This window comes from Colobus angolensis, unplaced genomic scaffold (genome assembly GCF_000951035.1).
Source record: "Colobus angolensis palliatus isolate OR3802 unplaced genomic scaffold, Cang.pa_1.0 Scaffold31, whole genome shotgun sequence".
Taxonomy (NCBI): Eukaryota; Metazoa; Chordata; class Mammalia; order Primates; family Cercopithecidae; genus Colobus; species Colobus angolensis.
The window spans coordinates 9,426,350-9,443,974 of NW_012116377.1; the positions used below are offsets into that span (position 1 = coordinate 9,426,350).

General features: G+C 35.1%; 1 protein-coding gene across 2 annotated transcripts in view; it reads left to right on the top strand.

Moving 5' to 3' along the window:
* The window catches only part of CCDC14 (coiled-coil domain containing 14), a 50,189-nt gene that overhangs the window by 15,154 nt on the left and 17,410 nt on the right, over positions 1-17,625 (top strand). For both annotated transcript variants that reach the window (XM_011950781.1, XM_011950782.1), the window contains 5 exons: positions 158-674; positions 2,839-2,980; positions 13,998-14,080; positions 16,546-16,764; positions 16,838-16,970. In XM_011950781.1, coding sequence (XP_011806171.1) covers positions 158-674; positions 2,839-2,980; positions 13,998-14,080; positions 16,546-16,764; positions 16,838-16,970 — 1,094 coding nt within the window. The remainder of the gene's footprint in view (positions 1-157; positions 675-2,838; positions 2,981-13,997; positions 14,081-16,545; positions 16,765-16,837; positions 16,971-17,625) is intronic.

The following is a 17,625-nucleotide window of genomic DNA, read 5'->3' on the forward strand; positions in this document are numbered from 1 at the left end:
TATCCTCAAAATATAGTAGTAAGTACTTATTAAATATTCACAAAACAAATATATTAATAAACTTTTAATAAATATATTTCATATATTTGAGTTTGTTGTAATTAATACCTACAAATGAGTGCTCATACTTCTGAAGACTTGTTTTTCCTTTCTTTAGGAAGTTCAAACTGATGGTGACAGTCAGTTTGCATCACAAGGTAAAACAGTTTCTGCAGCCTGTACTGATATTCTAAGGAATTCATTTAATACCAGTCCTGGAGTTCCATGTAGTCTGCCCAAAACTGACATATCAGCTGTTCCAACATTGCGGCAACTGGGCTTTGTTAATGGAATTCCACCACAACAAGGAGTTCATAAGGAAACAGACCTACTAAAATGTTTTCAAACATATTTGTCTCTTTTTCGATCTCATGGAAAAGAAACGCATCTGGACAGTCAGACACACCGAAGCCCTACTCAGTCACAACCAGCTTTCTTGGCCACTAATAAAGAAAAATGTGCCAGAGAGAAAATTAGAGAGACCACAAGTGAAAGAAAGGATTTAAACATACGTGTGCGAGATACAAAAACAGTCAAGGATGTACAGAAGTCAAAAAATGTGAATGAGACAGCTGAAAAAATTAGAATTATAAAATATTTGTTGGGAGAGCTCAAGGCCCTGGTAGCAGAACAAGGTAGATGAGACTTATAATTTTCTGTAGTATGTATGGTGTTATACTAAATAGCAATGTCATATTATTTAGCTATCATTTAAATGGAGTTTGTGGTGTTTTCCATAGAACTGTGTTTTGTGCTAGTAAGAAAATGAGTTCTACTTATTGTATTCTTATTTTACCACTCCCATTTTACTGATGAGGAAACTGAGACTTGGAGAAACAGTATCTCATTTAATCTTCTCACCAATCCTGCAAGGTACTGTTTTTATCTCCATTTAACCATGAAGAAACCAGGTTCCAAGAGTTAAGTAATTGAGATGCTGGTCAAAGGATGCACACTTTCAATTAGGTAGGAGGAATAAGTTAAAGAGATCTACTATATAACATTATAACTATAGTTAATAACAATACTGTATTCTTAAAAATTGCTGAGAGTAGATTTTAAGTGTTTTTGCCATAAAAAATGATAAATATGTGAGGTAATACATATGTTAATTAGCTCTATTTAACCATCCCAATATATACATATTTCAAAACATATTATACATAATAAATTTATACAATTTTTCTTTGTCGATTTAAATAAATAATTTTTTACAAAAAGATTAATTTGTTTTAAAAAAATGAGTTAAATTCTTGGCCGGGCGCTGTGGCTCAAGCCTGTAATCCCAGCACTTTGGGAGGCCGAGGCGGGTGGATCACGAGGTCAGGAGATCAAGACCATCCTGGCTAACATGGTGAAACCCCGTCTCTACTAAAAATACAAAAAACTAGCCAGGCGTGGTGGCGGGTGCCTGTAGTCCCAGCTACTTGGAGGCTGAGGCGGGAGAATGGCGTGAACCCGGGAGGCGGAGCTTGCAGTGAGCCGAGATCGCGCGACTGCACTCCAGCCTGGGCGACAGAGCGAGACTCCGTCTCAAAAAAAAAAAAAAAAAAAAAAGAGTTAAATACTTGACCAAGGTTATAGCTCCAGACAGTGGTGGAGCCCAGGTCCTAGCCTCCAAAGCCTATGAGTGAAACTGCTCTACGAAAGATTGGTAGAAGGCCAGCGCAGTGTCTCACAGCTGTAATCCCAGCACTTTGGGAGGCCAAGGCAGGCAGATCACCTGAGGTCAAGAGTACAAGACCAGCCTGGCGAACATGGTGAAACCCCATCTCTGCAAAAATACAAAAGCCAAGCTTGATGGCCAGTGCCTGCAATCCCAGCGACTCAGGAGGCTGAGGCAGGAGAGTTGCTGGGATTGCAGGCACTGGCCGAGGTTGAAGTGAGCTGAGATTGCACCACTGCACTCCAGCCTGGGCAACAGAGCGAGACTCCGTCTCTAAATAAACAAATAAAAATTGGTAGAAAACTGCTTGATAATTGAACACAGTTGTTTACTGTGTATATGTACTTTTCATCAGGATGTTAAAATATCTGTGAAACTGATTACATTTTTGTAACTTAGAATATACTTTCAACCTGTTGGTTATCAGATAATTAATAAATAATTTTAAGTACTTTTAGCCCATAGTAAATATGAATGGGAATGAGGGGCAAAGATAAAAGGCAAAAGAATTAATATCTACCTTCCATGCCTGTGTCTGTTTGCAGTCTCCAAAAACATCCACTCTCCACAATTACTAACAACCTTTTGATGTCACATGAAATGAGATGTGGTGGCTTGTGTTCAATCTACTTTAGAAAATTAAATAATGAAACTATCTTAGCGGACCCTCACTCAATATTTTGCCATATTAACCCCCTAAAGTAAATTGTTTGCTTATGCTAGGATCAAAGGTTGTATTATAAATGTTAATACTATAACCAATTATAGGAAACCCTATAGCAATCATAGGAGTCCACTGTGGCCCTTGGTAAGTATGGACTAAGAGATTTGTGTAAGCCACATTCCTACTTGACTGTTGAACTGAAAAAAAAAAAAATCACTTATGTAATAATCCTGTGATTTAAGATTAATCTTTAGTTTACTGAACTTAATTTCTTTAGAATTCTGAGGAAACAAATACCAGCAGCATGGAAGAGAAAAATGGAACCTGTATAATAGATTTATAAATAATTGAGTTGAATTTATAACAAGAATGTACATATCTATAAAGATTTTCTTTTTTAGTAATATATACTAATAATCTTGTCCAAAAATATAATATTGATTTTATTCATTTCTGTTTCCTTTTATAGAGGATTCAGAAATTCAGAGGTTGGTTACAGAAATGGAGGCATGTATATCTGTACTTCCAGCAGTAAGTGGAAACACAGATATTCGAGTTGAGATAGCACTGGCCATGCAACCATTAAGAAGTGAGAATGCTCAGTTACGAAGGTAAGAATTGCTCTTGGAATATTTTTGTCTGTATGCAAAGATGTCTGCAGGCCAGAACAAAGGTGCCAAATGATATACCTAGGACTACATAAGTAAAATTGATTTGCTGTCTTACTGTATTTCTACTTTTCTTCCTCATTTTTCAGAGATTTCCAGCATTCTCTAGGTCTTCCTTTACTTCTACTCCCTTGTATGTATTTTCTCCCACTTCTTTTACCCCTATGGTCACTTGGTAGTGTGTAGGCAGGAAAATGAAGTACCTCTGTATATTTATCAGACTAGTCTAAGTTATGCTGCAGGAACAAACTTCTAAATCTCATTTGCATAGCACAGCAAGTTTCTTTCTTGTGCCAAGACTAACATGGATCATTGGTGGCTCTTTCATCCTGTGACTCAGGATCCAGACTCCCTGCATTTTATGAAGCCACTGTCTCAGTATGTGTTGTCCAGGAAAAAGAGAATGTGGATATGGCAATGGGAAGGAGTCTTACATCGTTCAACCCAGAAGTGATCATTTTGCTACCACTTATATTTTATAGGCTGAAACAAGGCACAAGGCCCTGCCTAATAGAAAAGTCTGGGACATTGTATTAAAAACAAACTTTTTCTTCTGCTCTCACACAGCAATCGACACAGAACACTTATATGACCAAATGTGTAGGGATTTCTCCCCACCAGCAAGCAATCAGTTCTGTAACAGATACCAGTTGGGTGTCCTCCAGTTCAATTCCAACACCATCTACCTGGAAATAGTATCAGATCCCACAGGTTGAGGGCTCAGTTCCACAAGACTGAGCTCTACTTCCAGTGCCAATCACGAGCCCCAGGTTGTTTTGCCTGTGTTTCTGACTGACTGACTACAAATTGAAGTTCCCTTGACCTCCTTCCTTGGGTTCAGTTAATTTCCTAGAGCGGCTCACAGAACTCATGGAAACACTTAAGTTTACCACTTTATTATAAAGGATATTGTAAAGGATACAGATGAAGAGATGCAAAGGGCAGGGTATTGGAGAAAGGGCGTGGACCTTCCATGCCCTCGGTGGATGCACCACCCTCTAGTAACCACCATGTGTTTATCTGGAAGCTCTCCATACCCTGTCCTCTTGGGCCTTTTATGGAGGTTTCATTGGATAGTCATGGTTGAATCATGGGCAACTGTGAAGAAACGTGATTTGACGAAAAGGGTATGATCTAATACGAATAGACAGAGTGCGGAAACCCAAGAAGTTCTGTCCATTCAAATTTTTTGGCCTCTCTGTGGAACATTCCTTTCTCCTCAGTTTGAGGCAAGTCCCCTTCGGAAATGGGGTTCTTATGACCTACAAACAGACAAGGTAGGTCAGAGAATTTCCTTATGGCCAGCTGTAAGAAAGGTGGGAGAAGATTAGAGTGTATTTTTAGTTCCTATGGCCTACCATGGGGAGGAAAAAGGAGCATGTGAAAGGATGGCAAGAGAAGATTAGAGAGAGAGAGTCTGTTTTCTGAGGCCTGCTTCTGAGGCCTAAAGTACTTGAATATTAACAAACGACTGTCTTTCACCTTTATCACTGAAGCTGGTCTGAAGCTGCTTCAGGAACCAGGGACAAAAGGCCAAATACTTTAATAAAAGGTATGTTTTTGGTTTTGACTGCTTAACAAATAACAAGGGCTATGGGCATTAACAGCCAGGAACTGTGAATGAAAACATATAGATATATATGTATATGTAAGTGTATATATACATATATGTGTGTGTATATATATGCAGTAACAAACATACACGCACACACACCACACACATTTATATACTATATATATATTTTTAAAAATGTCATAGATATATAATTTTTCCATACTTCTATACACCCAGGAAGGAAAGGATAACCTTAGTAAGCACTAGTATAGCCCCACCACACTTAGACATAGAAAAAAGTTAAATTCTTTGATTTTTTTTTTTTGGTCATCTTAACTTGTTGGAATTACATTCTTAATTTGTTTAAGAAAGATATAGACCAGGGATCTAATCTTGAAATACAAGAGGAATCACCCACATATTATCAATAATATCTTAACTTTGAATGTTTCAGTGGTGACCATCAAGGCCAACACTTCAGTGTCTGTTTATTAATACACTTTGCAAAAAATTGGAGTATATATCAGGTGTATCTGCAGCACTGCAATGCGAGTGTGCCCTGAGAGAGTGTTATAGCTGCATAAGCTATAGACATTGTGTAAGATATGACCTGCAAGGATCTACACAAATTTTTAAAGAAACTGGAAAGCAATTAAATAGTTGGAGCATAGCTAAAATATACATATCCGGAGCCTGTAGAGGCATGATAGCTAGTGAGATGCACTCGTTTAGGATTCTTTTTCCAGAGATCATTATCCTGTAGATACTATGATATAAGATGGGGTTGTTGGGTTTAAGATCTAATATCGTCTTCAGTCTTGACCTAAGGAATTCCTATACCAGCATAAATTTTTAAAACCAAAAATGAGTAAATAATAAAATAATGAACAGCAAATACTGCTAACATTTATTGAATGTTTTTTATATGCCAGACTATTGTCCTTGATATGTGTCACCTCTTTACATCTTCACAACAGCTTTGTGAAGTAGGTGCTCTTTACTCACATTTACAGATGAGGAAATTAAGGCCACAAAGAGTTTATGTAACTTGCCCAAGGTTATACATCTAAGAAGTTAGAGTCAAGACTTGAACCCAGGCAATTTGGTTTTAGAGTACAGTGATCTTAACCTGTAGACTTTTACACTGTCTCAGTTAGGAAGTAGAGATTTAATTATACCTCACTATTTAGGTGTATTTTGTGGAACATAGAATGTATTGTAAGCCATTCAAAATAAGCATATTGTTGAAAGGAATGACAGTCAAATAATTGGTTTCTTAAATAAGGATACCAAAACTTAGTCTGAGAATATTTTATTTTAACATTGTCACCGTGGAAAATATTAGTAGTTCTTATTTATTTCAGTTCCTTAGAACATTTTTAAATTGCCTTAGGGGCTAATTCTTAAGCCACTCAAGAAAATGAAGTTTACTGTTTTATGGGCCACCGCTTGTTTCTAGTTGTTTTTTTCTTTTAAAGGTATTTGTTTGATGTCTGACCTAATTCTTCAACTGGCACCAGAGCTATTTGGCTGGCTGTCTTTATAGGACAAAGATTATATAGCATACTGTTGCCACTGTTGATTACTTGACCTTCTAAGAGATGAAATAACTAAAAAATGAAGAATTTGTTAGACATGTTCTTTTTAGCAGAATGAGGTTTCTAGCAGTAGTGTAGGAAATTTTGTGCCACTTTGGTAATCTATTTGGAAAGAATTATCCATTATCTCCATTACAAATAAAAATTGGAATACATTGGTTCATTCAAAAGTGTTTGTCATCATTTTCAATTTTTAAAAAAGTATTTTTTTTTCCTGTTTAGATATTTGGAAACTACGTGTTTCTTTTTAACCACATCTTTTAGGACTTTCTTGCAGCTTATTGCCATCTTGTGGCTTAAAAAATAGCTAGATGCATCGTTTCTATGATATTTTGGCATTTTTGGCATTTAGGCTAGAGAGTTTTTAATGTGTCTTCTGACACAGTTGTTCAGCATTTAGCCTTTCTGGTCCCCAACCACTAAATGTCTGTAGTGCCCCATTAATTTTGACCACCAGAAGGCTTGGCACATTCCCAAATTTCCTGGATGAGAGTTTGGTGGGTATTACCTCCAGTTAAGAGCCATTGAGCTAGAGAGTGCCAATAATTCATGACCACCTCCTGATATTAAACTCAACTATGAGACCATTATGTAGCCGCACAGAACATAAAAATGAAACGGGAGTGAATGAAAGGAGTCAAGGATGATGTTCAGATTCTGTCTGCATAATTTAACAAATGGTAACATAATTCTTCCAGATGGGAGCTACTAGAGGAAGAATGGATTTGTTTATTTCATATTATTACCATTTTTTGAGTTAGGCAAGGTAATAGGAGAGCCTGTGAGTTAAGATTTAGACCTGCTGAGTTAGACCATATGGAGTATAGGAACAAGATGCAAGATGGAAATGTAGACTCGGGAGTTATTCTCTGAACATGTTTTTATTGAGCTTTTTCTATAGATCTGGCACTGTTGTAGACACTGGAGACAATTTGATTGAAAATAAATGATTTATTACCAGCATATAAGTAAGTGATATATTCACCAAGAAGGCAGAGCGTGTGAGCGCAGTGAAAGGTGAATTGGTAGGGAGTAACAACTTTTTAAGGAAAGAACAGAAGATTAAAATTAGGAGAGTGACATCACAAAAGTCACAGGAAGAAGACAATTTATAGGAGAGATTTTGCATTGCATTAAAATAAACTGACAACAAGAACAAATGTAGGTCAAGAATAAATATGACAAGACAAATTACTCAAAGAACTTCAGAAAAACTTAAAACAGTGTTCCATAGTGTCAAGGAAATTAAAGATAATAGGATCTCTTACAGGGAGAAAGAGTAAGATTGAGACAAAATGCTCAAAGAAGAAAAAGAGAAGAACAGTGAGTTAAGTGAACTCAGAAAAATAAAAGAAGGCAAAAAAATTAGAAAAATGAAAACCCCATTAGAAACTAATGTAAAATAATTAATAAACAGACAAAGTCAGGGATATTGTAGTCCACTAGAACTTAAGTATTATGAAGCCTGAAATTTTGTTTTGTTGCTTTTTGGGTTTTTAGTTTTTTCCCCCAAGTCCTTCTGTTTTAATTGCTACTAAATTCATAGTTCAGTGTCTCCTACTAACCTTAGCTTCTTCCTCTTCCTAAACCCTTTTAAAGTTTTTTATTTATTTTTATTATGGTAAAATATATGTAATATATGCCTTTTTATTTTTAACCATTTGCAAGTGCACATTTCAGTGGCAATAAATAAATTCACAGTGTTCTGTAACCATCACCACTTTCTGTGCCAAAACTTTTTCATCCCCAACATGAACTCTGTACCCATTAAACAGTAACTTTCTCTTCTTTTTCTTACCTCCTGGTAAGTTCTTATTTTTTGTTGTTTCTGTCTCTGAATTTAAGAAGGCTGAAATTTTGTCTCTTTATAGTTTGCAGCTATATTTCTAGTGCTAGGAATTGTGCCTAGCACTCATTCTAACAAATATTTGTTAAATTGACTGAATGCATAGTAGATAAGCTTGAGGGAATCACACAAGGCAAAACAGAAAAAGAATGGTCTAAAAACTATTATGAAGAAGATAATACATATGAAAAAGGAAATAGATATAAAATTGGTGTTCCTGAAAAAAGAGAACAGAACAAATTGATTAAAGACAAGAAGTTTATCAATAACAGGAAAATTTTCTGATTGTACTACTTTATTCTAGCCTGGGAGACAGACCAAGACCCTATCTCTTAAGAAAAAAAAAAGATCTTTGTCAGCAGATGAATAGGACGTAGAAGATCTCAGAAAAACCATGCAAAATAATCAACACCAACACATATGCTGGTAAAGTTACTACACCCTAAGGATGAAAACAGTTAATTTTTGGAGACACTCAAAAGAAACAGAAAATTATATATGAAGAGAAACATTTTAGGCCATCTCCAGTCTTTTCACGGTGATTTTTGTTGCCAAAGGATCATAGAATATCATTTACAAAGTTCTGAGGGAAAGAAAGTATGCCCCAAGAATCTCTAATGTGGTCTAGCTGTCCTTTTAGTGTCAAGGCAACAGTCACATTCTCAAGTGTGCAAGAACTTAGGAAGTTTAACAGCCTTGAACTCCTTTAAAAAACAAAACAAAAAACTTGAATGGCAAAGTCCAGTCAACCAAAAGATGAATTCAAACAAAAGAGTAGACAGATGTGAACATTGAACCTATACGTAAAACTAAGACAACCTTGGAAATTACGGTTATAGATCAGAATGTGTTAGTAATCTTGACAATATGAATTCCAAACTCTGCATTTTTCATATCCTATTTCCTAAATTTTAGATTACTTAGGAATAGTATTTCTTGAAGTAAAGAAATATTTGCCTAAAGTTAATCAGTTTTGGTTTCGCTTGTTATTTTCTTTCCATTAAAATCATGTAATCCTAAATTCAATACATAGTATTTTTAAGTAGTATTTGTAATATCATCCTATTATTTTAAAATTCTTCATATATATATATATATATATTTTGTCTCTGTATATGCTGGAGAATGTATGAATGTTACCCAGGAAATAATGATTGTTATTTCTATTTAACAATGTGCTAGAGGTTCTAACAAGTGCAGTAAGGCAAGAAGAAGAAATAAAAGCCAGTCACATTGGAAAGGAAAGAAGTAAAACTGTCTTGTTCACAGATGACATGATAATTCTTGTAGAAAAACCTATGGAATCTACAAAAAAAGCTGCTAGAGTTAATAAGAAAGCTTAGCAAAGTTGCAGGATACAAGATCAATTGAATTTTTATGTACCAGCAATGAACAATTTGAAATTAAAATCAGTACTAGAGTCGCATCAAAAACATATAACAATTTAGGGATAAATTTGAAAAATATGTAAGACCCATACACTGAGAACTACAAAATATTGTTGTGAGAAATGAAAGATCAGTATAAGTGAGAGATAAACTAGATCCATAAATTTAAGACTTAAGATGTCACTTCTCCCCAAATTGATGTATAGATTTTATATAATTAAAGTAAAAACCCAAGCATGCTGTTTTTAAATATTTAATTGAAGCTGATTCTAAAGTTTACATGGAAATTCAAAGAATCTAAATACCCAAAACAGTACTGAGAAAGGAGAACCAAGTTGGTACTATTCAATTTCAAAACAAAGGGATAGTATTCTAAGAGGTGTGGTGTAAAGGTGACAAATAGATCATTGAAATAGAGTAGAGTATAGAAACAGATTCACACATAGAGATAGTGTTTTGCAAAGATATCAGAGAAATTCAGTGGGGAAAGAATATTCTTTTCAATAAATAGTGCTGAAACAATGGGAGAGTCATGTTTTTAAAAAATGAACCTCAACGTTTACCTCATACAGTACACAAAGTTGACTTGAAATGAATCACAGATCTTAATATATAAACTAAAACTACAAAACTTCTAAAAGGAAACATAAGAGAAAATCTTAGGGATTTTGGATTGGGAAAGATTTTAAAAATATAACAAAAAATATAAACTAGAAAAAGAGTAAAGTAGACTTCATCAAAACTTAAAACTTTTGTTCTTCAAAAAGCAGTGTTATTAAAAATGAAGCAACCAACAGACTGAGAGAAAATATTTGCAAAACATGTACCCGATATAGGACTTGTAATAGAATGTATAAAGAACTTAAGACAGTATAAATTTTTAAATATCAAGCTTAAAATGGGCAAAATATTTGAACAGATACTTCACCAAATAAGTGGATATCAAATATGAATATCAAATACGAACATGGAAAGAGGCTTATCAGTAATGATTAGGAAAGTGAAAATTAAAACCATGATGAATACCACTACATACCATTAGAATGGCTAAAATTCAAAATTAGTAAATGTTAGGATGTGAAGGAATGGGAACTTTCACAATTAACTGGTGGGAATGTAAAATAATTTGAACACTTTGGAAAAAATGTTTGGCAGTTTCTTAGAAATTGAACATATATCTAACATATGATCCAACCCGTCCACTCCTGGGTATTTAAGAGAAGTCAAAGCACATATCCACACAAAAACTTGTTGATGAGTGTTCATAGGAAACAACCCAAATGTCTGTCAATGGGTGAATGGATAAACAAATAGTGCTATAACCATACAGTAGAAAACTACTCAACAACAAAAGGATAGGAACTATTGATACATGCAACAGCATGGATGAATCCCACAATTCTTAAGTTGAGTGAAAGAAGCCAGGCTAAAACAGTATATATTCCATGATTCCATTTATATGTAATTCTAGAATATGCAAACTAATCTGTAAATAAGTGGTTATCTGGGAAGAGAGGGTTATGAAAAGGGCTATGAGGAAACTTTTGGGGATGATAAATATCTTTTTTGAAAAACTTGTAGGTTTGGGGGTACACGTGAAGGTTTGTTACATAGGTAAACATGTGTCACAGGAGGTTTGTTGTACATGTTATTACATCACTCATGTATTAAGCCCAGTACCCGATAGTTATACCTTCCCCTCCCTGCTACCACCCAGACCCCAGTGTCTGTTGTTTCCTTCTTTGTGTTAATGAGTTCTTATCATTTAGCTCCCACTTATAAGTGAGAACGTGGTATTTGCTTTTGTTTCTGCATTAGTTTGCTAAGGATGATAGCCTCCAGTTCCCTTCATGTTCTTGCAAAAAAACATGATCTCATTCTTTTTTATGGCGGCTGATGAATATTATAATTGTGATGGTGATTTTACTACATCATATGGCAGAACATAAAATGACACACTTTAAATTTATGTAGTTTATAGTATGTCAGTTTTATCTCAAGCTATCTAAAAAAAAGAATGACTTGAGTAAAAGAAATATTTGCCTAAATAGCAGCAGTTCTTCTTTTCCTTTTTTAAAATCCAGTGTATTTAAATTTAGTACATAATATTTTAAAGTAGCATGTATAACATCAGTTTCTAAAATATCCTTTTTTCTGTTTTTAATCATATATCATTTTAAATAGAATAATTTTTTAAAAAGCCGAGCCCTGAAAGCAGGGAATGAGAGGAATGAAAGTAGCTAGTTGTACAGTTAAGTTGGAGGGAATTTTTTTTAATATGGGAAGAGTTTTAATATGTTTCTTGGCTTAGGCACATGAACTGGCAAAGAGGGAGAAACTGCAGATATAGAAGATAAAAGGAGTGGGATAGGAGCAGAGTCCTTGGTCTAGGAGGAGGGTGGGATGCAGGGCACAGATGAGACTACTCACCCAGACTAGTTGGAAAAAATGAGGGTTAGTACACATATGGATACACCCGGGGACCAAAGGATGACTGTTTATCCCCAAACCACATTATTTTTAGTGAAAAAGGAAAGTAAACAATTGAGAAGAGGAGAGTAGGAATGAGAGGCTTGCAGTGAATTATTAGAAGTTTAGATTGGTTACATTTGAGAAGAGAAGAATCTGACCAGGGACATACAAAAAGATTATCAAGGAAAGCTTCTGTTGTAAATGGGAAACCTTTAAAGAAAATCAGAATTTTATTAAAACAAAAATAAGCTCATATTATATTGTTGTTCTGCAGCTTGCTTCTTTCGCTTCATAATGTGTCTCGGAGATGTTTTCACGTTGGTACAAATGGACCTCTTGCTCATTTTAATATCTGTGTATTAGTATTTCGTATATGAATGTACCATAATTTATGTAACATATTCAGTTGTTTCCAACTTGGCACTATTAAATAATTGCTGTTGTGAATATTCTTGTATATATCTACAAGGTGGGAGATGCTTTTGCACATGTAAAACTGTTTCTGATGCTTGATAACCTAGAAGTGGAATAATTTTGTCAGAGATTATGAACATTATACATTTTGTTGGACATTTCAAATTGCCATCCAGAATGGTTATACTCATATAATCATGTGAATTGAGATAATTCATTTCCCTGTACTATCATCAGGAAGTGTTACTTCCTTTTATTTATGTCAATCCTATGGCCAAAAAATATCTCCTTTTAAATTTGCAATTCTTCCTGTTAGTGAAGATGAACATTTTTATCATACGCTTATAGGCCGTTTCTATTTCTTATGTGAACTGCTCATTCTTATCCTTTGCCACTTTTTACTAGGTTGCCTTCCTTACTGATTTGTAGGAATTCTTTAAATGTTATGGACCCCTTGTCTATAACGTATGTGCAGGTATTTTCTTTCAGGCTTTTAATTCTACACGTTTCAAAATTTGGTATGGTTAAATCTTTTGTTCTTTTCCTTGATGCTTGCTGGATATTGAGTTTCACTTAGAAATGCCTTCCCCACTTCAAGATTATGTAGATTTCTCCCTAAAACTTGTGTAGTTGGGTTTTTAAAAAATATTTTATCACTTTAATCAACTCAAAATTAATACATGTGAGTGCTGCGAGGTAGGGTACTATCATTTTAGATTCAGTATCAAAAATAAATATTTTAAGGCAAAATATTTTTAGGTAATTTGGAAAGATAATAGAGGTAACTTTTTTTCCCCATAAGCGATAACTTCTTAGGAGTAAAGAAAACACTTTTATGTTTCTATTTGTGAAGCAGATACATATTGTGAAGTTCATTGTAACAGGGCAGATTGGTAGCCTGTTAATATTCTCGTTACTTAAGACCACTAACGTTTCCATCTAATAAAATTATTAGAAGCATAGATTTTGTTTCAGCGTATGACAGATATCAGTGCCTGTAGGTATTCTAGTTCATAGTAATGACAAATCTTTTAAGAAGTAGATGATTAACTACAATGATTAAGATACACAGAAAGACAATGAGAAACAGCAAGAGGAGGTAGAAAAGGAAAGAAGTAGAAAAAAAACCCAACAAATCACTGAAGAGACAAAAAAGAGAAATTAACATTTTCCTTGTGAGGGGAGGTTTTTTTTTTGAGGCAGGGTCTCGCTCTTTTGCCACACTGGAATGCAGTGGCGCGATCTCGCTCACTGGAACCTCCACCTTCCAGGTTCAAGCAATTCTCATGCCTCAGCTTCCCAAGTAGTTGGGATTACAGGTACGTGCCACCTATTTTTAGTAGAGATGGGGTTTCGCCATGTTGGCCAGGCTGGTCTTGAACTCCTGACCTCAGGTGATCTGCCTGCCTCGACCTCCCAAAGTACTGAGATTACAGGCGTGAGCCACTGCGCCCGGCCCATGAGGGGAGGTGTTACGTTGTTTCAGGCAACCTTAAAAATTATCTCAGGCCTCATAATAATAGTAGTATGGTTTTGTTATGTTTATGTAGTTTTTTTCTTTTGGGGATGCGATGGACTTCTGCCGCCTTAGTGGGTTTATGTTTTATCTTTTTTGATAGGCTGTCACTTGTATACTATTAAATTGGCTTGGGATTCTTGCATTTATACTTCTTCATTGTTTCTTTAGGCAGTTGAGAATTTTGAACCAGCAACTCAGAGAACAAGAGAAAACTCATAAGCCATCTGGTGCTGTGGATTGCAACCTTGAATGTAAGTAAAAGAACTTTAAGGATTGATAAATTATTTGTGGCTCTGGAAATGTCGATAAAGAATTGAGCTTTTGTAATTACCTTGAGGGGATAAATTTAAAATATTGTAGAAACATAGGAAAATAAAAGATGCTGTCACTTCCCAATAATATACACCTTTTTTTTTTTTTAAAAAAACAGGAGTGTGTTTCCTTTTACATATCTTCTCTTCATATATAATTGATGTATTTAACAAATACTTACTGAATACCTACTGTGTGCCAGGCACAAATAGACCTATATATGTACTTTTTCTTTTTTTAAAATGAGATCACACTGTATATACTTTTCCACACCTTCTGTTTATTCACTTAACATACAGTGGACATTTTCATTTATCAAAATACATAATTATGCATCTTTCTCTTTACGATTTACTTGGATATTCTGCTTCTCCAGGTCTACCATAATATGGTCCTCTGCTAATAGTACTCTCCCCCTTTTTCCCAGTGCAAACAACATTGCAGTGAAAATCTTTATATATGTCTTTGTGCATATATGTCAGCTTTGTTTGTTTGTTTGTTTGTTTGTTTTGAGATGGCGTCACTCTGTGACTCAGGCTGGAGTTCAGTGGTGCGATCTTGGCTCACTGCAAGCTCTGCCTCCCAGGTTCAAACGATTCTCTTCCCTCAGCCTCTCAAGTATCTGGGATTATAGGCGCCTGTCACCACGCCTGGCTAATTTTTGTATTTTTATTAGAGACAGGGTTTCATCATGTTGGCCAGGCTGGTCTTGAACTCCTGACCTGAAGTGATCCACTCACCTCGGCCTCCCAAAGTGCTGGGATTACAGACAATAAGCCACCACGCCTGGCCAGCATTTTTGTAGAATAGATGTATAGCAATAGAATTGCTGAGCCAAAGGGTATATACAGTTGTAATTGTGACAGATATTGCCAAATTGTCCTTAACGATCACAGAACTTAATAAAAAAACTATAATAGTACCAGAAAAAAAGATAAGAATTTGTATTTTTTAATTTTTTTGTTGGGGGGGTGCTTTTCCTAAGCCTGTCAAAGACTCAAATGCCACAGAGGAACAGACTGATAAAATATGTCCTCAGAAAACTTTTTCAGTTTCTACATAGCAAAATTATAAATACATTCAAAACATATAAGCAAAATGGAGAAACAATATATGACACAATAAAGGCTTAATCTTCTTAATATATAAGTATATCTTATAAAGCAATAAGAAAAAAATATGATTACCCAACAGAATGAGCACTTTATAAAAAGTGTTCAGTTTCACCAGAGTGATTCAGAAGTTATCACTGTGTTTCTACTGTTAACCAAAGGTAAGGAGAGGGAGAGGGTAGAAGAGAGGAGGCCTAGAGGACAAGTTGGGAGATCACTAGTTGCCACTTTAAATATCTTCTGTTCTTTATATTATCTCGTCATTTATCTTATTGTTTCTTTGAGATCATTACTGTTTATAATTACTTGTTTGTTATCAGCTCTGTGAGAACAGGGACCATGTCTGTGCTGTTCATCTCTGTATATTCAGATTCTAATACAATACCTCACACATAGTAAGCATTCACCAAGCATGTAGTTGCTCAATAAATGGTGCCATATACTTTTATCGCCTTGAAAAAGAACGTGATAGATCTGTGTGTTTGTATACAACAGTCTTAAGGCAGAAAAAGGCAGCGTTAGAAATTGTGTATGGTGTGTGTGTGTGTAGTATAATTAATACCATATGTAAAAGTGTTTTCACAAAAGATACGAAAATTAATAGTGATTGTCTTGGGGACAGAGAGGAGGAGTGGGAGGGAGATTCTTCTTTGGGAATCATTTGGTATCATTAACATTTTGTGATGTTTGAATTTTTTTTTTTTTTTTTTTTTGAGTCTCGCTCTGTTGCCCATTCTGGAGTGCAGTGGTGCTGTCTCAGCTCACTGCAAGCTCCGCCTCCTGGGTTCACGCCATTCTCCTGCCTCAGTCTCCCAAGTAGCTGGGACTACAGGCGCCCGCCACCATGCCCGACTAATTTTTTTGTATTTTTAGTAGAGACGGGGTTTCACCGTGTTAACCAGGATGGTCTTCATCTCCTGACCTTGTGATCCGCCCACCTCGGCCTCCCAAAGTGCTGGGATTACAGGCGTGAGCCACCGCGCCCGGCCAGTATTTGAATTTTTTAACTTTGTACATGTATTCTTTCTTTCAAAAGGATTATGTATTCTTTCTTTTAAAAGGGTTAAAAAAATTAATGCTTAAAATGTCAACTAGAAAAGAAAGGTATGATGTCTGCCAATCAATTTTTTAAAATATATGTAGTATTTATGTAGAACTGCTCATGCAATTAATTATTAAACAAAATGAATAAATTTCAGGCCATTTTTTTTTTTTTTTAAAGAAACAGGTATTTTCCAAGTTTCTACGTTTTCGGTTTGGGAAACAACTATTTGATCCATTTTGTCTTACAGTGTTTTCTCTTCAGTCATTGAATATGTCACTGCAAAGTCAATTGGAGGAGTCACTAAAGAGCCAGGAGTTACTGCAGAGTAAAAATGAAGAACTCTTAAAAGTGATTGAAAATCAGAAAGATGAAAACAAAAAATTTACTAGTATATTTAAAGACAAAGATCAAACTATACTTGAAAATAAACAACAATATGATATTGAGATAACAAGAATAAAAATTGGTATGTATTTAGACAATAGTTATGGTCACATTTTTTAAAAGGAATAAGGAAACTGACACTTTTGTTGTTTTAGAATTGGAGGAAGCCTTAGTCAATGTGAGGAGCTCCCAGTTTAAGTTAGAAACTGCTGAAAAGGAAAACCAGATACTGGGGATAACGTTACGTCAGCGTGATGCTGAGGTGACTCGACTAAGAGAATTAACCAGGTAAAATTGACTTCTTTTGAATAACTCCTGCCTTTTTTATTTTTAGATGTTTTTGTAAACTTCAAAATAATGTCAGGTCTGTTATCTCACCCATATCTTTTTCTCTTACTTTGCCATTGTTTTTGCTAATTTCTAATGATGTTTTCTTCTGTTCCAATTAAATTAGTTTAGAAATTTCAAATGTGGCTAAATGCTTTTTTTAAACCGTGTGAATCAGGGGTCCCTGATGAGAAGCTGAAGACTTGTATAGCAACACTGTTAAGCCCTCTGGTTCTGAAGCTAGAAAGATCTGACTGGAATCCCAGCTCTACCACATATTAGCTGAGTAACTTTGAGCAAGCCATTTAACTTCTCTAAACCTCAGCTGTAAAGCAGGGACATGCATAGAGTTGTCATGGGAAACTAAGAAATCATTCATGAAAAGTACTTAGCATGGTAAACCCTCATGTCATATGATCTTGGGTAAGTCCGCCTCTTTCAGCCTTATTTCATCAGTTAAATGAGGGGGTTGGCAGTAGCCCTTAAGATCACTTCATTCCCTAACAGTATTTTTCTAAAATAAAATTAGCTCACTCAATATTTCTATGATACTCACAAAGTTCAGTTTTCTTTTGAGATATTTGCTAAGAATTCGATTCTTTTTTTTTTTTTTTTT